Source organism: Pseudorasbora parva, chromosome 7 (genome assembly GCF_024679245.1).
Source record: "Pseudorasbora parva isolate DD20220531a chromosome 7, ASM2467924v1, whole genome shotgun sequence".
Taxonomy (NCBI): Eukaryota; Metazoa; Chordata; class Actinopteri; order Cypriniformes; family Gobionidae; genus Pseudorasbora; species Pseudorasbora parva.
This window is the reverse complement of record NC_090178.1, coordinates 10330778-10358156: the sequence shown is the minus strand read 5'-3', so window position 1 is coordinate 10358156 and position 27379 is coordinate 10330778. Positions and strand designations below refer to the sequence as shown.

Genomic DNA, 27379 nt, shown 5'->3' with positions numbered 1-27379 from the left:
AATCTTCTTGTCATTAATGTAGGGCATATTTACAATATATACAAGTAATCATTTGAAGCATATTGTATGTTTTATATACAGTGAAATTACAGAATCTGCAGAAAGCGGAATATCTGGATAGCATGGTAAATGTTTATGGTTTTAATAAGATTTTCCCAATTATTGGATGTCCTCGAGGATTCCTTTTCAGTCCGATGAGAACTTGAATGCAGCTCGTAATAACAACTCCTGAATTGGTCATTATGAAATTTACGATAGCAGCATTAATTCAATCTGTTCATCATATAAATCGATTGTGTCTCAGAAAAGTTTGGACTAAATCGCTCAATTCATATGGATTAGTTTTGCAATCTATGAAATGTTGAAGCATCAAAGTGGTAGTTGGGTATAGCTGTTAATGGAAAGGCGCTCAGAATTCTTTAAAAAGATCTTCATTTTAGTTCCAAACTTACAGGTTTGGAACGACATGAAGATGGGTAAATGATGACCAAATTTAAATTTTTGAGTGAACATTCACATTATTTTCAAGACAGTTTGTCCCCCAACTTGTCATTAATGTGTCCAGAGTTTTTATGGTATGAGGACAAGGTTTTCTTTTGTTATCATGACATGACATCATGCCACACACTAATTTTACATTTCTTTATTAGCCTAGTCATTCAGTGTCTGATCTTCATTGTTTACTTCACTGTGTGATCTTGGACAGATTATTTTTATTAAATGTATCTGCGTACTGGTGCATATGCAGTAGTATGCATACATTTTATCTGAGTTCATCAAGCAAATGAAAGACAAGAAGTATTTAATCATTTATTACCAATCAACTTGTGATTGTTAATCTCCGCCTTTTAATTAATTACATATTAGGCTAGTCATATTATATGTATAAACAATTAAAATAGCTATTTCTTAATGGCATTGCATTTATTACATAGGAGGGCTTCTCTGGGTTATTTATTTTACCCAATTTATAGCATACATGTATTTTTTAGCCCTTAACAACAATATTGTTTATACAACGTGCATATTTAGGTCTACATTAAATGACGCTCTCTTCTCGTAACATCTGCCAAACGCAACCTCTCTGTGACATCACATCATACTGCGGTCCATTCGCCAACCAGCAGCCTTGGATTGGCCAATGGCCAGATAGCGTGAGCTCTGCTCACCTAATAGTCGCAGCCTATTGGCTCATTCTAAATAGAGTAGGCGGGACGCTGCAGTCTACAAACTGCAAGAGGATCCGCGCCCTCATTATCATAAATTATTCAGCATCACCTAGAAGCATCGCACCAGCTCGAGTGCACCTGAATATTACACTTACTTTTATTTATTATTATTTATAATAATAGACTTTTGACTAAATAAAGCCCTAACTTATTCTAAAAAACGGATAATTTTTTTCCATTTGTTTTTGCATGGAATAACTCAAAATCTATTTTCTGATCACCTGTGTTTTTCTTAAGACTTTGACATTTCTAAACGTGATACCTCTGTTTTGTTATTTTCAGTTTTTTGTTTGTTTGTTATTTTCGAAGCGATTTTCGACATGTGGACCTTTCTTGGCATTGCAAGTTTGACTTATATCTATAAGAAATGTGATGCCCTGTTGAGTTACGCGCCCAGAGAGCTGGTAGTGGCCGCGGTGCTCTGCGTGTCCGTGGGTCTGGTGTTCACGTGTCTCGGGTTCCGCGGACAGAAACTCAACGTGCCTCAGTTTCTCCTGATGCCTCTCAAACTCTTGGCTACTTTCTCTCCGACCAAAAAACTCTTCTTCATGTCTAGTACAGACAGCTGTAGTCGAACTTCTAAGAAGGTGAGATTTGCTTTTGATCATACTTTTTGTCTCTTTTTAAAGGCTAGTTAAGGATTTTTTTTTTCATGCAGTCAATTTCTAGCAATTTTGATCACTACAAATTATTTACAACTAATAATGTTATGAGTTATTACAAAAAACGGAATCGATTTCATTGAAATATAATTAATCCATTAATTCAGGGTTAGTTCAGCCAAAAATACAAATAAAACATCTGAGACCATTAAGTTGTTCCAAACACAAAAGAAGATATTTCGAAGAATGTTGACGGGCCCCATTGACTTCCATAGTATTTCTTTCCATACTATGGAAGTCGATGGGGACCATCAACTGTTTGGCTACTAACATTCTTTTGAGTTCAGCAGAAGAAAGAAACTCATACAGGTTTGGAACAACTTGAGGTAAGTATGATGACAGAATTCTAATTTTTGTCTGAACTAGGCTATGTTTCTTTGTTTCCATATAATTTTAGGGTTTGGATGAAAAACATTACAGATGTTTTTGAAAACATAAAACTCATTCATTTATTTAGTACTTCAAGGGGTCCACAAAGAAGATATTTAAATGTTATATTCATCATCAAATTTTATATTCAAATTTAGAACACTTAGAATGCTACCATGAAAAAAATACATATATCATAGAAATTATATATATATATATATATATATATATATATATATATATATATATATATATATATAAAATAAAATAAATCTGGACCCACTTTATATTAGGTGGCCTTAACTACTATCACTATACCTTAACTACTAACATTTTAATTAATAATTTGATACAATGATCTTATTGTGTACATACATGTTTTTACATTGTACTTACATTTAAAAAAATACCTGCATGTAATTACGTCTATAATTAATTTCTGTAGTTACATTTGTAATTACACAGTTGGCACTTCCCTTACACCTAACCCTCCCTTAAACTTACACACACACCACACCTGTCCCTAATTCTACCCGTATCCCACCTCAATATCACCAAAAGTGCTTTGCAATACAATTTGAACACAGTAAGTACATTGTACTTATTTTTGATGTAAGTACATAGTACTTAAGGCCACCTAATATAAAGTGGGGCCATAAATCTTATATCTATGTAATACAAATAAATATTGATATTCGTAAATTCCTAATAAATACAGCTGTTGCTTTCTATCTCACTCTTTTATCTAGAGAGATGTAAAGCGAAGGAGGGCGACTGACAGTCAGTGCGATCAGGCTGAGGATCCTGAGGTCATCATAGTGGGCGCTGGTGTTCTGGGATCAGCTATGGCCGCCGTTCTGGCCCGAGATGGCCGGAGGGTCACCGTGGTGGAGAGAGACATGAGAGAACCAGATCGGATAGTGGGAGAACTTTTACAGCCGGGAGGATATCGGGCACTTAGAGAACTTGGCCTGGAGGGTACAGATCCTAGTCTTTCTAGCATTTTTGTTCAAATCCCCTTCATTTTATTTGTTTTAATCTAGAATAGAATATGTAATATCCAAATTCCCATTTGTATTTTTGTATTATAACGAGTTTATAAAGACTTTAAGTTCGTTACCTTCTGTTTGTCTTCTCTCAGGTACTGTTGAAGGTCTGGATGCCCACGTGGTGAATGGATATGTAATCCATGACCTCGAGAGCAGGACGGAGGTGGAGATCCCATATCCCCAGCAGGAGAACAGCACTCAGGGTGGACGGGCCTTTCACCATGGACGCTTTATCATGGGACTGCGTCGAGCTGCCCTCGCTGAGCCCAAGTAAATACCTGATGCCATTTGTAATTTCCATTTATGACCGAGGTTGCATCATCAGCTACAAAGTGAATCACAAACTTTGATATGAAGCATAGAAGGAGATTGATTTGAAATTATATATATATATAATAATAATAAATAATAATACATTTTATTTATAATGCACTTTATATTAAACAAAATCTCAGTGCTACAGAATTAAAAAACAATCAACAACAATAAATAAATAAGTACATTAATAAAATAAAATAAAACTGAAAAATAAAATAAAATAAAGAAGTAATAAGTCAATATATATATATATATATATATATATATATATATATATATATATATATATATATATATATATATATATATATATATATATATATATATATATATATATATTATATATTATATATATATATATATATTCAATACAAAGACATAAGACTGTAGTGATAGAAAAAACTACAATCCCATAAAAGTATTGCTAAAAAACGAATCGATTTAAAAAAGACGGAGAAGTATAAAAATACTAATACATTTTTTTGATTACATCATTTGTAGTTGTTCATGGCATTGGGGTGAGCTAGTGAGATCTTTTGACATTATGCTTGCTTGTCTCTGATTGGTGTCATTTTCTGTACAGCATTATGGGTAATGTAGTTTCCCCCCCACAAATTCTGCTGTAAACCACAATTATTTAAAAAAGCGGAAATAGTGCAGGATAACGGCTTCAACGGAAGCAAATACTAGATTAACAACCTCTTAGCTCAGTAATGCTGTCTTTAAATGTTTATAAGTTATGATTAAAAATAATTTTGAGTCTTTTTTCTTCCGGAACATTTTTAAAATCTATTGGTATCTCCATGAAGAAAATGTAACATTCCTGGAAGCGTTTCATTTCACAAAAGGTTCTTTAGATTATTTAAATGTTCTTCACACCAAGAATCAAAATGTCTCTTTTAAAAACTGCAAAAACTGATTTTTGGAACCTTTATTTTTAAGAGTCAATAGATGTTTGTAAAGAGTCTTTGTAAGTGATTTTGTTTCTCTTCACCCAAGGATTTGGAGACTCATGGGTTTAATATTGTATTTGTCGTATGTGTATAGTGTGAAGTTTGTGGAGGGAACAGTGACCAGCCTGGAGGAAGAAGATGAGTGTGTGACAGGAATTCAGTACAGGGAGAAAGACTCTGGGATGGTCAAGGTAATGGCACACTGATACTCGGTTGAAATATTTGTAAAAGTATTTGTTTGTTGTTTTATATAGTATTGATAAATGGATTACAGTATTTAGAGTTGCTCTGGCAATCATCCACAAGAGGTCAAGCCACAAATTTACTCACATGCCCAGTGTTGGGGGTAACACATTATGAGTAATGCAAGTTTTGTAATCAGATTTGTTTTTAAAGGAACAAACGAAATAGCCGAGTTACTTTTTCAAATAATTAATGCAATATTTGACCATTTATTGAGACTGACAGGTCTCCTGTCCTCATGTTGAGAGAAATAGAGAGTAAGTGCAAAGGTGATGGTTAAAATGGAGGGTAAGTGCAAACATGATGGTTATTGTAGCTCCAGACTAAATTCGAGCAGACATTTACTCATCTCACATGCACAACACATTCAGTATTCCTCAACATGATTAGAGTAACAATGAAATGCAAACTAAGCATATTATGCAAACTTGCAAATTTAAATGTTAAATAGGTGAGAAAAAGTAAGGAAATATTGTAACATTACTTTAAGAAGTAACTCCCCAACACTGCACATGGCATGCCATAGTTTATGATGAAATACACTCTTTAAAAATTAAATTTGACTCTCTTCCTCTCAGGAGGTCCACGCTCCTCTGACCGTAGTCGCTGACGGCTGTTTCTCCAAGTTCCGTAAGAATCTGATTTCTGGGAAAGTTAAAGTGTCGTCTCATTTTGTTGGATGCATAATGAAGGTAAATATAAGTGTGACGGTTGCATACTCCTGCCAAGAGTCCCAAGCAACACAATGATTTATTGTGCGGTTATGTTCTCTCTAGGACTCTCCTCAGTTCAAGCCTAATCATGCAGAGCTTGTTCTAGCTGATCCCAGTCCGGTGTTGATCTATCAGATCTCCTCCAATGAGACTCGGGTTCTGGTGGATGTCAGAGGAGATATGCCCCGAGACCTTATGGAATACATGACAGAAAAAATCTACCCCCAACTACCAGGTATCGGACATAGACTTTAAAATAATCCTGTATACTCATGGATTTCTATAACACATTTTTAAAATTTGTTTTTCTATATAGAGCACAACTAAATCTAAACATTTAGACAACAAAATGCTCACAAATCTGTCTATTCTGCTTATACAGAGCACTTAAAGGAGCCCTTCATGTTGGCATTGCAGAATGATCGCTTGAGAACGATGCCCGCCAGCTTCCTGCCACCCTCGCCAGTCAATAAACAAGGTTAGCCATACGGAATGACTCCCTGTATAAAAGTTTGGAATAATTTGGATTTTTTACACTCGTCGAAAGAGGTCTATTATGTTCATCAAGGCTGCATTTATACGATCAAAAATACAGTAAAAACCGTAATATTGTGAAATGTTATCACATTTTAAAATGACTGACAAAAATGTAATTTATAGCCGTGATGAATGCTGAATTTTCAGCAGCCATTACTCCAGTCTACAGTGTCACATGATCTTTCAGAAATCATACTGATATGCTGATTTGGTGCTTAAGAAACATGTAAAACCATACCTGTCCTCCATTAGGAGTTCTGCTCTTAGGAGACGCGTATAACATGCGTCATCCTCTGACGGGTGGCGGGATGAGCGTTGTGCTAAATGACGTCTGCATCTGGAGAGACCTGCTAAAGAACATCCCTGATCTCTATGACAATACAGCTGTGCTCCAGGTAACCAGAACATCTGATTGAGAAACAGCTAACATCAGATCCCTTTCTGGTGCCAGTCACTGCAAATCACATCGAAACAAGGACATTGAACATTAACTTTGTAGCAAAACTTATGGAGTTGACGGTAGCATTAGGTGTCCTCTCTAAGATATTAGATATGGTGTGCTCAACAGCTTTTTATAACCGATCGCATTGGATGAATACGAATACGCAGCTGTGATCACGGTGGAACTAAGAAACGAGACTTTGTTTTTGTCGTCAGGCAAAGAAGAAATTCCACTGGGAGCGGAAATCATCTCACTCGTTTGTAGTGAATGTCTTGGCTCAAGCGCTGTACGAGCTGTTTGCTGCGACCGACAGTAAGTGAAGAAACACATTCTTAAATATGAATTTTTCAAAAAAATTAAAATCTATTGTAATCAGTGCTGGAGAAAGTTACTTTCAGATGTAATGCATTATCACTGTGTACTCCCAAGTGGCAACCTCCCTGTCTCTCTCTTAAATCCAACACGGAAGTGACTGGCCACTAGAGACAGGCTGCAAAAGGTCATCCCTTAAATGAAAGGTGGATTGCCGCTGCTGGTTTCAGCAACCAGGCACCTCAGCTCCACCCACATCCTGCCTCTTTGCCATTTTCGTTATCTGGGTGTGCCAAGATGGCAGCGACTGGCTCCGCCCACTTTGGGCTTCAAAATGCTCTTCAGAAACCTATGAGTGATGTCACAGACACTACGTCCATTGTTTTACACAGTCTATAGTTACTCCCTAAAAAAGCAATGCAATACATTACTTTTGCATTACTTTTTCTCCCCTGACTAAGACGCGCTCTCTTCCAGGTCTTTTCATGTTTTTTAAAATGTATTATTATTGAGAAGTTTTTGCAAGTGTCTAACTCCACAATGCATTCAACAACATCTTCATTTTCTTAAAAAAAAGAAGTTATTATTATTATTTAAGAACTATTTCCAGACCTCTGAATGCAGCGGTTTAATTAAACTGAATTCAATTAAATTGAAAAGAAATATGATATATAAATAATTTTAAATGATAAATAAAAATATACTGAAAAAGTCATTTATAAAGTAATGCATTTCTTGTAACATCAAAAAAGTTATCTGATTACGTAATGCACTTTACTTTGAATATATGTAAAACTTCTGTTTGTTGTTGTTTTTTAGATTCACTGTATCAGCTGAGAAAAGCCTGTTTCCACTATTTCAAACTTGGCGGAGAATGTATCAATGGACCGATCGGCCTTCTGTCCGTGTAAGTATTTACACACAATCTGCCACACACCTTGACCACTAAACTATGAACATCAGTGTGGTTCTCAAATCAGAGCTCTTTCACTGGTTCTTGCAGATATCCGAGGTCCTTCAGAAGTATTGTCACATCACTAATCTGTTTTTGTTTCTCTAGACTGTCGCCGAAACCCTTGACTTTAATCGGACACTTTTTCGCGGTGGCCCTGTACGCCATTTACTTCAGCTTCAGATCTGAATCCTGGCTCACAATTCCACGAGCGCTGTTCAAGAGTGGAGCCATCCTGTACAGAGCCTGTGCCGTGATGTTTCCTCTCATTTACTCTGAGTTACAGTATCTGATTTACTAGGAACTGAAAAAGAAACTGATTTTTTGAACGCCATTGAACGCGACATCTGCCACTGGTGCCTACATCCGAGTGCCTAATTTTCTTTGGGAAAAAGGGATTCCTGTCTAACAGAAGACTGCAAAAGGAACAAGTCTCAGATGAGGAAGTTCTTTGGCTGTATTCACGTGGTGTCTGATATTAACAGAGTTATATTTTCATAATGATGTAGTGAAATTTGCCTTTTAAATGAGGAAGAATCCTGTGCTTTGTTTTAAAGTCAATATCACTGAGTGCAAAAATAATAATTAAACCACTAGGCTGCTCAACTTGTAAAACTGTAAACATTTTAATTGTTTTTAAAATATTATGGACAATCACATTTGTAGTTAAAGCACTTCATGTGCCTTCTATTATCATGCTTGCCTTTCTCCGTTTTTTGTCAAAATGAGGCACTGTCACAAAAATAACATTCACAAAGAATATGGCATTCTATTCAAAGTAAAATAATGTGTATATTTTCTGAAAGATAAGAGCTTTAATGTGTGTGGTTAATGACCGTGTCACGTTTGTGTTCATGGTATTTCTGGCTCCGTGTATGTAGCCAATTGATCATTCTTTCATATCATTTGCTCTCTTTGTATATTGTCTTTTGTGTGTTATATTTGGAGTCAAATATAGTTTTTCAGACTTTGCATAATTGGATGGAGGTTTGTGGTATAAACGACTACACAGTATGATGTTGTGCAATTTACAATATGTCCACCAGGTGGCGGTCTTGTACCAGCAGGATGAAAATAACGTCACTTTGACCCGTAAACAATAGTTGTTGTTTTTTTTAAACATACAGACATATGTCAATGCTTAATTAAGCTACATTAATTAATTAATTAATCAAGCTTAAGCTACAGCTTAATAATGTACATTATATATTCAATGTTGTCAATGAGCCACAGACATCTGCATTTACACGTTCATCTCACAGTATCAAAGGCCCTGCTGTCATAGTAGTTTGGACACCTGCTCAACATCCCAAGTTTGTCATTAGTGTGAACGAAGCTGAATATATTGACGGAAACAGCATTAGACTATAGAAATAAACAAAGAGACATACAGAACCCCCACCTCGGCAGCTTCAAAACTCTCCTTTCCTATAAGCAATAAAGGGTTAGTTTACCCAAAAAACACTAAATAACGACTTGTATGGTAATGGGCCGATTTCAAAACAAAGATTCGAACCGTTATGAAATCGCGGATTCATAACCGTTCCAAGCTTTGTTTTGAAATCAGCCCATTACCATACAAGTCGTTATTTAGTGTTTTTTTCTTTCTTTTTTGCACACAATAACTATTCTCGTCGCTTCATAAAATTATTGTAGAGCCACTATAGTGAGATGGGCTTTTAACTTCGTCTTTAGTGCCTTTTATGGGTCTTGAGAGAGGAAATGACATGAAAGCCCTTTCTGAGCAATCAGATTTCAAAAAAAATATATTCATTTGTGTTCCGAAGATGAACGGATATGGTCTCACGGGTGTCGAACGACATTGTAATTATTGACAGAAGTTTCATTTTTGGGCCCTTTAAACCTTCCCTTTTGACACCTGTCAATCATCCCTTCATTGTACCTCACGACCAAAACACTACTTATATTGTGCACAATCGATTTTGTGACGTCGTTTGATATGAATTCTAATCTATTTTTTTCCGGTTTAAAAAGTGGTAATCCATCTCGCTATTACGATGTCAAAGCTGGGAGGAAATAAAACAATAATGTAGTGAGAGTTACACGGAATCATCATTATTATAATTAGCACATTAAAATCTTCCTGGTCTTATATGCCTGTGCAATTTTATTTATGTATCAAAATTAACAAAAAATTAAATAACTTTTAAAGGTGCACTGTGCAAATTTTAGTGGTCTCTATAGGGGTGAGATTGTGAATTGCAACCGTCCACCGCCCACCCCTTCCTTTTGAAGCACAAAGAGAAGCTATGGTGGCCGACACAGGACAAAGATGTATGTCGTCGTCTAAGACAGCATTGAGTAGCTCTGTAGAGAATTTTGTCCGTTTAGGGCTACTGTAGAAACACTGCGGCACAAAACGGCAATGTTTGTAGATAGAAATTCCTCATTCTAAGGTAATAAAAACATGACAATAATTTATGTAAGGTCTTTATACACCACTGAAAACATAGTTATGTAAATTATATTGCATTTCTGTCAATAGATCCTCATAAATACTACACACTGCACCTTTAAATCTATGAAGCACTTTTCTTTTTTGGCTGTCGTCACAAAAATCACTTACTTTTTCAGCCTCTCCCCTTAAACCACTCGTTAAATAGAGACTTTAGACGATCCACTCAATTATGGATGAAATTATGTACTACTGTAAAGATACGTTTTTGGGTGGTAATATCACAGTGCTTTGATATACACCACAGGCCTGTGATTTCATTACCATATTCATAAAACATGGCATTTGCATGGAATTACCTTCCAAAATACCAGTGTTCGGGGTAACGCATTACAAGTAATGTAATCAGAGTACTTTTTTACTCAAGAAATGGTAACACTTTAGAATGATCATTAGTTAAAATTAGTTAATGTATTAACTAACCATGAGCAGTTCATTTGTCGCAGTATTTGTTAATCTTGTTGACGTTAATAAAAATACAGCTGTCCATGGACTGTTCATGTTAGTTCACAGTGCATTAACTAATGTTAACAAGATTTTAATAATGTATTAGTAAATGTTAAAATCAACATTAAAAGACAAATAAATGCTTTATAAGTGCAGTTCATTATTAGTTGACCATTATTATTATGACCATTATTCTAAAGTGTAACCAAACTTTTCTTCTACTGCATCCAGTTAATCTTTAAGTTAGAATGGCAGCACAGCTGAACGTTTTATTTGAGCTACGCCCTCTTATGTACATGCATGACTTTGCAATGCCATCTGTCTTATTTAAATTTTGGTGAGAAAGCAAGGCCAATTTTTGGAAAACAAGCCCAGCCCACGTGAGAAAAAGTAAGGCAAATGTAACACAACACAACTTTTCTTAAAAAGAACTAAGTAGCGTAATTAGTTACTTTTTAAGGGAGAAACGCAATATTGTAATGCAATACTTTTCCCAGACACTGCAAAATATTATGGTATTAGAATGAGTCAGCATAATAAATATATATATATAATAATTTAATGGCTTATTCAGTGGTGAAGATATCAAAGACAGATCAAAGAAAATAAAAACCATAAAAGACCTGATTCTGTCCCAGGTTACAACAATTTATTAGTATTCATTGTTCTTTATACATCACTGTAACATTATATTCCGGTGAAGTAGATGAAGGATTTGTTAGCACTTCTCATCTGCGACTCTGAAAGGACGTATGGGCTCCTCTCACTGTGTGCACAGTCAATCTGGACACCGAAAAGACCAGAGACTAAAAATAAAAAAACAACAACGCTGGGACAGGACACGTGAGAAGAAGAGAGTCCGTCAGATTCGACCCTGTGCTCGACCGCTGAGACGCCCGTCTGGGGCTTGTCCTCTCCACAGTAGCAGCAAGCTCTTTATAAACTATTCATTAACTCTATAATCTAAAAGACAAACAAAAATATATACTGTACTGCTACTGCTAATGAGGCCTGAAGAACCTGGCTTGAAACTAGATTAATAAAGTGCGAGAAGCAACCCACCAATCCACACACTGTATATTCATTTATATATTTATATATATATATTTATATATAGGAACAAATCTACTATTTTAACATTAATTTACAGGGTAATATACATTATATTAGTAACAGCTGAGATATCAGCACAAAAAAAGATCACTGTCACACTTAACAGCAATATATATATATATATATATATATATATATATATATATATATATATATATATATATATATAAAATCATATACATAAATATAGAATTGTCATTATATTCATGAAAAACAATTAAACCACGTCTCAGGCTTTTCAAATGATACCCAGAAAAGCAATTAATCTGTCAAGACGTAAAAGGTCTCTTAGAAACGGGGAAAACAAAAGTGCCCCGTCTGGATTATTTGAGGTCACAGGACAGGAATTTGCATATTCCACAAATCTATTGCGACACATTTCTGCCTACGAACAGTAAAAGTCGGCCCTTCCGAAGTGGAGGGGTCGGTGTTAGCCACACGCACACGCACACACGTAAAACCCACCGAACAGAACATTACGACAATGGGGTTTCCGATTATGTGCTTTGACATGGTGTGCTATGATAGTGAACGACTGAAAGACTACAAATTTCACGACACTTGAATATTTCGCCTCAAAAGTAACTACGGATGTGTTCTTGTCTTCTCATGGACGCCACCGCGATCCAAAAATGCATATTCTTCCTCTGAGAGCAAGGAAATGTGTTTTCAGTTCATTTTCCGTAGTTGTTATCCCCCGTGTAGTGACATCCTATCGGCTAACATTATCTGTTGAACAGACTCCTGCCGCTTCAGCTCTGGTAAATCGGACTATGGCAGTTCTTGGGCAGCCCAAACCCGTGCCGCCACCACCACCATCATCATCATCATCTCCACTCGATGTTAAAAGTGCTCACGGGGGTCCCTCGTTACATCCTCCCGTTCGTTATTGATGCTGCACACGGCTTGAACAAAACACACACATACTAAACAGCACAAAGAAGAGCTCTGTATTAAATGCAGGAGTAACATACGACAAGCGCGGTAACAGTAGCGTCCGTTACGGGCTTCCTGGGAGCCGCGGTGATGTGCAGTTAGGTTTGGGATCTGCCCGATGTCCAATTTCTCTCTCCAGCTAACAACACAAAAGGTACCTCCCTGTATGATGCTACTCAAATGACCAGATCTCAATATCCTGCACAACGAAATCCTCCTTCATTGAGAGCATGGGATTCCCGAAGGTTTTGCATGAATGACTCCTGCCGTGATAAAGATCCCCGTCCAACCAAAGCCCGAATTCACCACTGAAAGAGAAGAAAACGTTCTCAAATAAAACCTTCATCCGTATGTAGATGGACATGGAGGAATCATTTTTAAAACTGTGCAAAATATATTCTACACAAGTACATAGACACTGATCCTTCTAGTTACGCAATCTGTCGTTGCCTTCTGAAATGTCATAATGCAAATGAGAAAGTAGCATACACCACCGTTAAAAAGTTTGGACGGTAAGTAAAATTATGTTTTTTTTTAACACTTTAACAACAAGAATTCATTACATTTGAACAATAAAATAAATATAAAATAAATTTTTTATATTGTTATAAAAGATTTCTAATTCAAATAAATGCATTTTACTTTCTATTCATAAAAATCTATCATGGTTTGCACAAAAATATGAATCAACACAAAGTTTGTTTTTAATATTGATAATAATAATAAATGTTTCTTGAGCAGTAAATCATCATATTGGAATGATTAGAAAGAATGGAGTATAATGCTGAAAATGTAGCTTAGCATCACAGGAATAAAAATATATTCAAATGGTATTATTTTAAATTGTAATAATATTACACAATATTACTGCTTTTTACTGTTTTTTTATCAAATAAATGCAGACTTGGTAAGTATCAGATAATTATTTCTTCTTTCAGAAACATAAACTGTAAACAGTAATGTAAGAATGAATTGCATTCACAAAATTTTATCTACAGAGCTTTTCATGCCCTGGGTCATTCTAAACACCAGATAAACGGAATCATGGTGTCTTGCTTCACGTTTCACACTGCTCATAATTTACCCAAGGTTAACAATTAATCCTGGGTATTTATAAGATGGCGTTTCACATTGTACATTCCTAAACTCTGGGTTATTATTATTAATGTTCTTATTTGCATATTTGCAGTGTCAGTGTCATTAGTTGGATGATCACAGCTAGTGTCACGTTCAGATAAAAGCTCTAGCATTGCTTTGTATGTACTTTGCACTGCCGATAGCGTTACATGAAGTTTATACTGAATCAACATTTCGGACTATAAAAGTAATCTTGATAAAATGGGGTTAAGTGCAGAGTGAAAAGCTGTTAACTGTGCATTAGCATAAACTGTCATGTATTACAACAAGTTTTCTGTTTGAAATCAACTACTGTCAAATTAAATTGTCAACACTTCTACTGAGCACTGAGATTTGTAGTTAAAGGGATAGTTCACTTTAAAATGAAAATTCTGTCATCCTTTACTCGCCCTCAAGTTGTTTCAAACCTGTATGAATTTCTTTCTTCAGCTGAACACAAGGGAATATATTTTGAAGAATATCAGTAACCAAACAGTTATCTGGAGCCATTGACTTCCATAGTAGAAAAAAAAAATACTGTGGAAGTCAGTGGCTCCTTCAGCTGAAGAAAGAAATTCATACAGGTTTGAAACAACTTGAGGGTGAGTAAAGGATGACAGTATTTTCATTTTAAAGTGAACTATCCCTTTAAGAGAAAAACGTGCATGATTTGTTTGTGCAACGAGACAATAAGCTTGCTACGTGCTGGCCGAATGTTCTTGTTTACATTTGCATTCAAATATTTTGTGGTCTTACACAAACGTCTCTAATGAAAATTAGCATTCAAAAGATTATAACATGAATTAAAAGTGCCTTGAGTTACTGACCTTCCTCCACCAAAGGCTAAAGAGTCCATGTCTCCTTTAATGAAGAATAGATTATCACCAGTCCATTTGTACGCCTGCCAGTGAGAGAAACAGCTTTTAGAACAAGACACAATTGTTCAGTTTATCCAGTGTTTAACTCCTGCTATGAAGTATTTAATTATGAAAATGCCAAATGACAACCACAATCAGAATGAATTTCAAACTGACAGCTTACTCTGCCTTTAACGAAAATGAATTGATAAAGTGAACACAAACCTCAAACTCTGGATAGAAGGTGAACAGGAAAGTCTCTCCTGTGCCGTAGAAACCCTCGCTGACTTTGAAGGGTTCTGAGGCCAAAGCCCCAAATAACTACAAGAGTAAATAATCTAGATCAGATTAGGAAACCACTAACTATCTATACGTTGCTCCTGGTCACATGACATACAAACATACAAAAACTGATGCTTTGGTGTGTTTTTTTTAAAATATTGAGTCACACTTGTGAAAGATAAAGAGAAGAGTCTGACCTGTCCATCACTGTCTTTGATGACCATTAGCATTGGCGATTCCTGATCCTGCATTGTCCGGTACAACGTCTTAATGCTCATGCCATGTTTAGATGTGCTGAAGGCCAGATTCCAGTGGTAACCGATGGTTCTGGGCGGGAGATGTTTTGCCAGCTGCGTAAAAACAGGAAATAAATTAGAGATACACATGGCAAGGTGTGTATTAAACAATTTTAATACATGGCCAACCAGGGTTATGTTTGTAACTAAAACTATTTGAAAAAAATGTTAATGAAAATGAGGCTAAAATAAAATGAAAAACTTAAATGAATATAAAAAAAAAGCTAAATAAAACATGAGAAATATTGCCTTGTGAACTAACTGATACGTGATAGGTTTGAAAAAGAAAAAGAAAAAAAAAGAAAAAACATTTGCGTTCTGCCTAACAACTTTGCAATCGCTTGAAAAGAGCTCAAAAGGAACGCAAAGTTTCTTGTGGGAACGGAAAAGAATTGACATTAGTTTTCCTCTCATCTTATATACAGTGGAAAAGTATTTTGTCAGCCACCAATTGTGTAAGTTATCCCACTTGCTGAGAGAGAGCCTGCAATTTTCATCATAGGTACACTTCAACTATGGGAGAAAGAATGAGAAAAAAAATCCAGAAAATCACATTGTCTGATTTTGAAAGTATTTATTTGCAAATTAAGGTGGAAAATAAGTATTTTTTCAATAACAAAAGTTAATCTCAACAGTTTGTTTTACACCCTTTGTTGGCAATGACAAAGGTCAAAAGTTTTCTACACTTTTTACACACTGTTGCTGGTAGTTTGGCCCATTCCCTCATGGAGATCTCCTCTAGAGCAGTGATGTTTTGGAGCTGTCGCAACATATTTTTAACTCCCTCTAAAGATTTTCTACGGGGTTGAGATCTGGAGACTGGCTAGGCCACTCCAGGACCTTGAAATGCTTCTTACGAAGCCACTCCTTCATTGCCCGGGCAGTTTGTTTGGGATCATTGTCATGCTGAAAGACCCAGCCATGTTTAATCTTCAATGCCCTTGGTGATGGAAGGAGGTTTTTACTTAATCTCACGATACATGGCCCCATTTATTCTTTCCTTTACACAGATCAGTCATCTAGGTCCCTTTGCAGAAAAACAGCCCCAACGCATGTTGTTTCCACCCCCATGCTTCACAGTAGGTATGGTGCAACTCAGCATTCTTTCTCCTCCAAACACAACCAGTTGAGCTTTTACCAAAAAGTTCTATTTTGGTTTCATCTGACCATATGACATTCTCCCAATCCTCTTCTGGATCCTCCAAATGCACTCTTGCAAACTTCAGATGGGCCCAGACATGTACTGGCTTAAGCAGAGGGACATGTCTGGCACTGCAGGATTTGAGTCCCTAGCGGCGTAGTGTTACTGATGGTAGCCTTTGTTACTTTTTTCCCAGCTCTCTGCAGGTTCTGGGATTTTTGATCACCGTTCTTATGATCATTTTGACCCCACAGGGTGAGATCTTGCATGGAGCTCCAGATTGAGGGAGATTATCAATGGTCTTGTATGTCTTAAATTTTCTAATAATAGCTCCCACAGTTGATTTCTTCAAACCAAGCTGCTTATATATATATATACAGTCTTGTTCAAAATAATAGCAGTACAATGTGACTAACCAGAATAATCAAGGTTTTTAGTATATTTTTTATTGCTACGTGGCAAACAAGTTACCAGTAGGTTCAGTAGATTCTCAGAAAACAAACAAGACCCAGCATTCATGATATGCACGCTCTTAAGGCTGTGCAATTGGGCAATTAGTTGAAAGGGGTGTGTTCAAAAAAATAGCAGTGTCTACCTTTGACTGTACAAACTCAAAACTATTTTGTACAAACATTTTTTTTTCCTGGGATTTAGCAATCCTGTGAATCACTAAACTAATATTTAGTTGTATGACCACAGTTTTTTAAAACTGCTTGACATCTGTGTGGCATGGAGTCAACCAACTTGTGGCACCTCTCAGCTGTTATTCCACTCCATGATTCTTTAACAACATTCCACAATTCATTCACATTTCTTGGTTTTGCTTCAGAAACAGCATTTTTGATATCACCCCACAAGTTCTCAATTGGATTAAGGTCTGGAGATTGGGCTGGCCACTCCATAACATTAATTTTGTTGGTTTGGAACCAAGACTTTGCCCGTTTACTAGTGTGTTTTGGGTCATTGTCTTGTTGAAACAACCGATTCAAGGGCATGTCCTCTTCAGCATAGGGCAACATGACCTCTTCAAGTATTTTAACATATGCAAACTGATCCATGATCCCTGGTATGCGATAAATAGGCCCAACACCATAGTAGGAGAAACATGCCCATATCATGATGCTTGCACCTCCATGCTTCACTGTCTTCACTGTGTACTGTGGCTTGAATTCAGAGTTTGGGGGTCGTCTCACAAACTGCCTGTGGCCCTTGGACCCAAAAAGAACAATTTTACTCTCATCAGTCCACAAAATGTTCCTCCATTTCTCTTTAGGCCAGTTGATGTGTTCTTTGGCAAATTGTAACCTCTTCTGCACATGCCTTTTTTTTTAACAGAGGGACTTTGCGGGGGATTCTTGAAAATAGATTAGCTTCACACAGACGTCTTCTAACTGTCACAGTACTTACAGGTAACTCCAGACTGTCTTTGATCATCCTGGAGGTGATCATTGGCTGAGCCTTTGCCATTCTGGTTATTCTTCTATCCATTTTGATGGTTGTCTTCCGTTTTCTTCCACGTCTCTCTGGTTTTGCTCTCCATTTTAAGGCATTGGAGATCATTTTAGCTGAACAGCCTATCATTTTTTGCACCTCTTTATAGGTTTTCCCCTCTCTAATCAACTTTTTAATCAAAGTACGCTGTTCTTCTGAACAATGTCTTGAATGACCCTTTTTCCTCAGCTTTCAAATGCATGTTCAACAAGTGTTGGCTTCATCCTTAAATAGGGGCCACCTGATTCACACCTGTTTCTTCACAAAATTGATGACCTCAGTGATTGAATGCCACACTGCTATTTTTTTGAACACACCCCTTTCAACTAATTCAACTAATGGCCCAATTGCACAGCCTTAAGAGCGTGCATATCATGAATGCTGGGTCTCATTTGTTTTCTGAGAATCTAATGAACCTACTGGTAACTTGTTTGCCACGTAGCAATAAAAAATATACTAAAAACCTTGATTATTCTGGTTAGTCACATTGTACTGCTATTATTTTGAACAAGACTGTATATTAGGGCTGTCAATGGATTACAATATTTAATCGCGATTAATCGCATATTGTCATGAGTTAACTCGCGATTAATCAATTCAATTGCACATTGTTATCAGTTCTAAATGTACCTTAAATTAATATGTTTTTAAGTTTTGAATACTCTTATCAACATGGGTATGGACAAATATTCATGCTTTATGCGAATGTATGTTTATTATTAGTGAAACCATACTCAGAGCATGAAGACTACACATGCATCAAAGGTCACAGATGTTTTTCAAAGAACTAGTTCATGTTTCTTAAGCCTAAGCTTAAAAATTCAGAATAAGCAGTGATTTCTCTCATTTTAAGAATATAAATTTAAGGGAGTATTTACACTGGCAGTTTAATTCAGAACAGAGCACAGTTTGTATGAAAAATTGGTAATATTCCGAGAGTATGAATATAGTGTGGCCCCTTTAAGAGATTCGCATTCCCTATTGAACTGCCGGTACTATTGTGTGTGCGCACTGAACTGTGCTGCGATTCACATGAACAGTGTGAGGAAGGAACATGGACTCAGGAGTGCTCATTCATAAAAGTAACCTGCGTATTCGTTTTAGCCAATTGTAATGTATTTAGTTCAATAAAACACATTTAAGTAGTAATGGTGGTGTTAATGATTTACCTCAGATATGAGTGAGAGCGAGCTTGCAGTGAATCACGTTTGGACTGCAGAGAATATGCTCAGTGAAAAAAAACGCATCTTTTCTTTTGACCTGAGGAGTCTAATAAAAGTTAAACAGAAAATATGGCAGCTTATGTAGGCTATAACTGCACTTTCAGAGCTGTTTCAGAGTAATGTAATTGTTAACCCTTTTCTTTCCCTATTTATGTTTGCTGGTGCATCATTTACGTCTATGGCTGATCTCAATTTCTCCAACTACGGGCCATGTATCAAACAGAAAATGTGCGCTGCGTTAATAAAATGAGTGCCGTTGAAATGAATTAGCGTTAACGCGTTAATTTTGACAGCCCTAATATAATGTAAGTGCTGCTTCAAAATGCCAAAAGAAGAAACAGGAGCAAGAGACAAAAAATAGAGTAGGCAATTTATTGAAAACTGCATTTAAACTCAAACAGGCCGTTCATCAGCTGATCAAAAGTTTAAGACCATAGCCCAAAATAAACGCACAACAGTACTAAACATGTCAAAAAAGGACTCAGCAGTGAGTAGCCCCACCGTTCTTGTTGATCACTTCAAAAACTCGTCTCGGCATGCTTGATGCGACTGTTTCCAGGAGGCTGGTGGGAACGTTGCTCCATGTGGTGAAGATGGCTTCACGAAGGGCATCCACGGTCTGGAACTGACGTCCATTTTTGTAAACTTCCCTTGCCATCCATCCCCAAATGTTCTCAATGGGATTTAGATCAGGGGAACACGCAGGATGGTCCAAAAGAGCAGTGTTATTCTTCAATGTTATTCAATGTTATAATTAAGGAAGTCGTCCTTCGTCAGGCAGGCATTGTGAATTGCATTGTTGTCCTGTTGAAAGACCCAGTCATTACCGCACAGACGGGGGCCCTCGGTCAAGAGGGATGCCCGCTGCAACAGATCCACATAGCCAGTCGCCGTTTGACGCCCCTGCACAACCTGAAGCTTCATTTTCCCATTGAAGGAAAAAGCACCCCAGATCATGATGGAGCCTCCTCCACTGTGCCGCGTAGAAAACATCTCAGGTAGGATCTCCTTGTTATGCCAGTAACGTTGGAAGCCATCAGGACCGTCCAGGTTAAAAATGTTCTCGTCAGAGAATAAAACTTTCTTCCACTTTTCAATGTCCCATGTTTGGTGCTCCCTTGCAAATTCTAAACGGGCAAGTTTGTGTCGTGGGAGGAGACGTGGCCTTTGGAGATGGTTTTTGTTCTTGAAGCCCTTCTCTAGCAGATGACGTCTTATGGTTATTGGGCTGCAGTCAGCATCAGTAAGGGCCTTAATTTGGTTTGAGGATCGGCCTGTGTCTTCACGGACAACCCGTCGGATCCTGCGGCTCAGTGCAGGTGAAATCTTTTTGGGTCTACCACTTGACTTTTTTTGTCCCATAACCTCTCAGGATTTTTAAAGAAATGTAAAATGAGTGTCTTACTGCATCCAACCTCAGCAGCGATGGCACGTTGCTAAAGGAGCTCAACAATCCTACCACGTTCAAAGAGAGAAAGCCTTTTTGCCTTTGCCATCAGGAGATCTTGACAATATGACTGCTTGAAGGACAATGACATGAAAGCCAATTTTTGTGCAGATTTGACCTTTTTATGGCTATGGTCTTAACCTTTTGATCAGCTGATGAACGGCCTGTTTGAGTTTAAATGCATTTTTCAATAAATTGCCTACTCTCTATTTTTTGTCTCTTGCTCCTGTTTCTTCTTTTGGCATTTTGAAGCAGCACTTACAACCCGGTTATGATCCACAAGTGCGAAATGTGTAAAACTTGCAATGCATCCCTTGGTCTTAAGATTTTGTTCAGGAGTGTATATTAGGGCGGGGACTCGATAATTATTTTTAGCTAATTAATTAAAAAAATTTAACTAATTAATTAGAGGCTTTGTAATTAATTAATTGAAATTAATCGCATTTTAATTGCATATAAATATTTGACCTGAGAACAGTGAGAAGTAATTTTTCACATGGATTTTTAGTATACCATTGACTGAATACACTGAAGCTTATGAAATGACTGAATACATAAGCTTAATCAACAAAATATTGTTTATTTATTTCAGTCCAGCAGACCAGTGCAATGTTTGCCATTAAGTGTAGCAACAGCGTATTTGTGATATTTGAGGCTCGATGTGCTGCAGTGATACGCAAATTCCTTGTTGTATAGGTTGCACACAACCATGCTCTTGTCGACGCTTCCATTCTTTTGTTTTTTTAAAACAAAATTTGGCCAAGCAAAGTGCTCTCATCAGCTTCTTCGTTCATGTTCACTGGTTTGTTGTTGTCGTGACTCGTGAACTATGCTCGTGAACGCTAGTTGCTGTTCCAGTATATTCGGTCCATCGAAACTCATTCATTGAAAAACGTTCCGCGGTGCAAAAATAAGTGTGGTTAAAATAATGTTATTTATTTTTTGCGTAATTAATCTTAATTAACGAGTTAAAGTCCCCCGGCCCTAATATATATATCTATATATATATATATATATATACACACACACACACACGCATACATACACACTGCTGTGTGTTCCCTCAAAACATGTTTATGTCCAGCACTCTGTGTCCTCTGGCAGGTCCAGGCTTTCCCAGTGCTTGGAGAGCATTGAATTACACAAGTTTATTTGATTTACCAACAAAATGGGCCTACGTCTGAATAAAGGGTTCTGTGAGAGGCCACCTCTGGTGACCCATTCATAGAGCACTGATGCGTTTGAAAGTTGGGCACCCGCAGGGAGCAATGATTTAAAGCTCATAACCGCACAAAACCTCTGAAGCTTCATACCAAAACACATTGCAAATGGCACAGTAAGATCAGATCAGAACATCAGGTTGGGGGTTACGCATTACAATAACTTGAGTTACGTAATCAGATTACTTTTTCAAGTAACTAGTAAAGTAATGCATTACTTTTAAAATTTACAACAAAATATCTGAGTAACTTTTTCAAAAAAGTAATGCAAGTTACTTTTTCACATTTATTTGACTGACAGCTCTCCTGTCCCCATGTTGAAAAAAATTGTGCAGTGCAAAGGCGTTGTGTGAACAAGTTATTGCAGTTCTAGACTAAATGTGAGCATTTATTCATTGCACTTGCACAATTAGGAAATAAAATCAGTCAAATGCAAAATCAGAATCCTATGCAAACCTCCAATAATTAAATGTTAAATAAAACAAATATTTTTATGCATTTAATCCCACTTTATTGACCAATATCTTGCTGCTGACTTTTAATGATTCAGTTAAACCATGAGAAAACATTTCTAGATTTTTTTGTTTTTATGGTTAAAACCTTTTTCTACTGCGTCCTATTCTTTCATTATCCAGAATGGCAGTACAGCAGAGCTGTGCCCTCTAATGTTCATGCGTGAATTAGCCTTTTTACCTCAGCCTGAGGCTTATTTCTTAAATTTTGGTATTTACCTTTGCACAAATATAGAACTTTTTTGTTATAAAAAACAAGCCCAACCCAGGTGAGAAAAGTAACGCAAAAGTAACTTAGTAACTCAATTAGTTACTTTTTAAGGGAGTAACGCAATATTGTAATGCATTACTTTACTAAGTAACTTTCCTTTACTAAGGAAAGTCCTTTACTAACTTTACTAAGAATTAAAATGTTTTTTAATTATTATCTAAAGTAGTAATTTATACTATTATAGTATTTAATAATATATTTAGATAGCTTTTATTTTTATATTGTTGTTTTAATTTTAGTTGAAAATGTATTTTATTGTTTGCTAACAAATTGTGCTAATGTCATTATTATTACAATTTTTTTTAAAATATTTCTATATAGCTTTGAAGTTAAACTCATTTTATTTCAGTTAGGTGCCAAAGTAACATCTCATTTAATCGTATGGCTTCTTCGGAAAACTTGGGCACAAGTCATATGTACGATTGAATCAAAATGAATAAATTAAGGTTCAATTCACAAAATTTTAGTTGTTGAATGATTCATTTAAAAAAAAAAAAACAATTAAAAAGAGTAATTTGTTCATGAATCAGACTGCAGTGTATGCTTCTTTGCATGCATCCAGCGAAACAAAGCAACAGAAAGACATTCAGTCTATTCATTGTGTTCTTGTATTATTTTGTGCCACCTATCTCATTCTTCTATCTCATCACATAAATTCTGACTGCAAGCTTACAACTATAAGAAAAAAAAAGTTTCTTATGCCGCTGTAGCGGTACAGTGGCATTAATTTTAAATAAGATTTTAATAAAGTATTCTGTCCACATCTGTGGAAGAATACAGATTATTCTGTTCTAGAAAAAAAAAAGGTGAACCAGTTCTTGATTCCCATCCCTAGTTATATTAACTAATTTATGGTGTTTTTATATTCATTCACCATCAGAAAAAAAGTGCACTTTGTACTTAATCTACCCCTAAAGTCCAATGTACACTGTACCGTCAGACGGCAACAGATACTTTTTTCGGGTATTGTTGGATAAGGGAGCTTATCCGTATTTTTGGAGCTTGTTTTGAGCATTTGAACATGGTAAATCAGAATTTCTCTAAAAAATTGACATTGTAATCTGGTGAATGTAGGCATTGGTCTGTCTGTTGGTTTAATGTGAAATGGTCTTAAAGGATATTAGTAGCTTTTCCTAAATGGAAATTTTACTAAATGTACTTTTTTCTATTCCATGGAAGATAAAAAATCATATAGGTTTTGAATGACATGAGGATGAGTAATCATTTTTGGCTCAAGCACCATCTGCTTCACTAAACCAATCGTTCTTATGCCCTTGGCCATAACATGACAAGTGAATAAATCTGTCTGTTAACATGTCTGAGACCATCCTCCGGTCGAGGATCAATAACCGGTGAACAGCAGGGAGGGACGCCTATTTTTAGACCAGTGGATCGATGGAAAACTGTAAAGCTTGGAGCAGTGGGCAGATTTCTTTCACTGCAGCGCCATTGTGTGCTTACCTTCTCAATCTGCTCAGCCTCCAGAAGGTCACTGGGTTCGTTCAGGTTGGGCTTGAAAGTCTCCGGCTCCAGACTGGCGGTGAAGGACGTGCCATCTCTAGAGTTCACGTCCTCCTTTGTGGTGATCTAAAGACAGAAGACACAATTAGCAAACCATCTAGTGCTTTATGTCACATAAATCTGATCATAATGAAATCATAAAAAAGGCATGACTGTAGATTTTCCCTGAAATAAACCCATAAACTGATTTGGTATTCAAAACGTGTGGAAGTAAAGCTGCATAGACTGAACATGCAAATTCAACCTGTGTAGGAGTTGAGTTGACTATCTATGGTGGAATTAACACTAACCTGAGACAACAAATCTAATCCCACAGGAAATGTTTTGGTTTGGCAATATGGGATATTGTATTAAAGATTTGTTATGCATTATTTCCCAAAAGTCAGTGGTTCTCAACCAGTGGAAATTTCAATTTCCTTATTCAGCCTGTCATTATAATAATTAGGCATATTGTTGTGCCTATGCAGCCCAAGGTAACATTAACAAACTGCATTATATGAGAATAAGTAACTCAAACAGTATGCATAGCACAAGCAACGCATAGGTCATGGCATCGATTCCCACAATACGCATGAAATAATAATATGTATATTTTAAATGCAACGCAAGCAGCAAACATTTTCAGCAATTTCTGTACTGTGCTGGATCATCACTTGATGTTCAATATAAAATCTGGTTCCTGAAGCTTAACCAGTTGAGAAGCACTGCTCTAAAGCCTGCTAGATCAGGACTAGTGGTGTTATTTTACAATATAGTGCCACAGACAGTTAAAATTCCCTCTAGTGGCCTGAGCACACTCAGGTTACACCGGCCATGATTCAATTACATCAATTGTTAACAACAAATTAGGTGAGCAGCAGTCAGTGCAGGTCTCGACCCGAACACCCGCCAGAACCTCAGAACATTCTGAACCTGGAAATACAATCCAATTGCCCTAGCAAAGCTTCCAGAAAATTCCTCATTTCATTCAGTTTGTGTTTTCTTAGGGAAAGCAACTCCTTGGAATTTCCAAAGACACAAAACTGCTAATTTACACATCTAATAATGCAAAAATTCCTAAGTGTAATTCAATTTGTGTTCTAAAGGAGACAACTTCCACTTAAAGCATTTTATTATGCAGGGACATAAAGTTCTAATTTGTGCATCTAAGAATTGCAAAATCACTATAAAAATCCCCCACCCCCAGGAAATTATGGAATTTCTGCATAAACATGTTTTTGGTCTCCGGCTCAAACTTGGCATCCACACCAAGACCAGTACAATCTATAAATCCTAGAACTACATCTGCAGGGTTCTACTGATTTTTTTGCACCTGGAGGCGTTTGCATAGGGAGCGCAGATCTTCACTGTTTAACGCATCGATCCGGCAGTGGTACTCAGTCCATGACACAACCTGCTCAGGAGACAGGGGGACACAACCACACCGCTGAGCAGGACGACACAGGATGAGGCCAAAATATGGACAATAATGTGCAGTTTGGAACTCTTTTAATACAGGGTGTTAACTACAAAATTTTGAAAACTGCGGTCAGAAAGGATCATCTTTATGGTATATGGAAGAGATGAGTGTAAGATTGAAAGTGTAGAATATCAGGTCTATACATCAAACTACAGTACAAATGTGAGCAGACAACACAGAGAGTGTTTTGCATGATTTGTGAACTGTTTTGCATGAAGCTCTGCACAGACAGATATGAAAATCATATTCATAACAGCTAACACAAGCCATAACAGAGCCAAAAAAGAAATAACAAACACCCAATGTCCCCACTAAAACGAAATATTCTGTCAATATGTACTCACCCTCATTCTTAAAATCATCCAAATGTTGCAAACTTGATCGGAATGCCCTACATTTACACAGCATGACCTATAGACCATACCACTTTGAATAAAAAATAAAAAAGTCAAACATGCTCCTCTATGCAAGAATACCACCTTATGCTGACCTTGAAAATGAATGCATGCAATCTTCAGTAAATTTCATCCCTGACATATTTTAATAGCTTGTTGGTTGCCCCACCTATTAAATATGACACATTTAATGACACATTCAACACTCAACTGCTAACACATGAAAGAATAGTTCACCAGAAGGTTCAACTGTTCAGGTCATACCGAACCTGAATGCCTTTTTCAGTGGAAATGTTCATTTCTGAGGAATACCCAAGCCAATACTCTATTTAGTATTATGAAAGTGAATGGGGACTAAGGCTGTCAAGTTCTAATATAATAAAAAAGGCAATAAAAGTATTATACAATTAAATAGAAAACCATACAAGTCTTCTGAAGCCATTCTTTTAAAAAAATAAGTAAAAGTTGTTAACTGGAACATGAAATTTAGTTGAAATAGATTACAAATCTATTTTTTGTTTGTTTTGTGAACTGGAACAACCGATTCATTGAAAAGATTCGACTCGCAAGAATGATTCACTATAGTGGTTCCCAAACTTTTTAGAGTGGTGTACCCCCTGGGGAATTTAACCCCCTCTCTTCCATTATCTTAATTATTAATATAATAAATAAAGCCATAAATTAAACTAAATCAATAATTTCAATCAAAAGAAACCATCAACAAAAAGCCATATTTGCAGTGCAGTTGCACAAGCTGCATTAGATGTATTTACACACTGCTGAATCCGGCTCAGAGGTGGATTGAATGCAATTAAAATTGCATAAATAATGTTATGATATAAAGTTTTAAATAAAATAAATGTTCAATAAAGAAATATGAAATTATGGTAAAAACGAAATTATGCTTTTAAATATTAAATGAAAACCGGTGGTTAGGTAAGTCATCAAATCATTAATTCATTCAACTATATGGTTGTATTTATGAATGTGTCATTGAATCACTGACTCTCCCAATTTGTTCAAAGCCTCAGATTTGTTCACGAAACACCGTTGTGTGCTGCTTGGAGACTCAAGTTTCTCGGAGGCTTTCATTGGAACTATAATTAAAAAAAAAAAATAGAGACAACAAATCAATGTCACATTTGCAATTGTGTGGATATTCTGGAAACATGCATTATTGTTTGTATAATAAGATATATTATTAACATAAAAAAACAAGAACTCACACAAGGTATGCTTTTGTATCAAAAAGAGTGTTTTAAAGGTCCTGTTCTTCGCGATCCCATCTTTCAAACTTTAGTTAGTGTGTAATGTTGCTGTAAGAGCATAAATAATACCTGTAAAATTATAAAGCTCAAAGTTCAATGCCAAGCGAGATATTTTATTTAACAGAAGTT

The 27379-nt window shown here is 36.4% G+C and overlaps 2 protein-coding genes across 2 annotated transcripts in view; one reads left to right on the top strand and one right to left on the bottom strand.

The window, feature by feature from the left end:
- The first annotated feature begins 1284 nt into the window (after window positions 1–1284).
- sqlea (squalene epoxidase a) lies at window positions 1285–8774 on the top strand. The gene is made up of 11 exons (XM_067449546.1): window positions 1285–1816; window positions 3010–3238; window positions 3402–3579; window positions 4675–4771; window positions 5402–5515; window positions 5600–5771; window positions 5919–6014; window positions 6326–6468; window positions 6731–6827; window positions 7647–7734; window positions 7888–8774. Exons 1-11 carry the CDS (start codon window positions 1550–1552, stop codon window positions 8078–8080), a joined length of 1674 nt encoding a protein of 557 aa, XP_067305647.1. The 5' UTR covers window positions 1285–1549; the 3' UTR covers window positions 8081–8774.
- A 3229-nt stretch (window positions 8775–12003) lies between these two features.
- The window catches only part of oxr1a (oxidation resistance 1a), a 200328-nt gene continuing 184952 nt past the window's right edge, over window positions 12004–27379 (bottom strand). Inside the window, 6 exon segments of the mRNA XM_067448060.1 lie at window positions 12004–13059; window positions 14695–14768; window positions 14950–15045; window positions 15204–15356; window positions 24069–24194; window positions 25441–25521. Coding sequence (XP_067304161.1) covers window positions 12924–13059; window positions 14695–14768; window positions 14950–15045; window positions 15204–15356; window positions 24069–24194; window positions 25441–25521 — 666 coding nt within the window. The 3' untranslated portion in view covers window positions 12004–12923.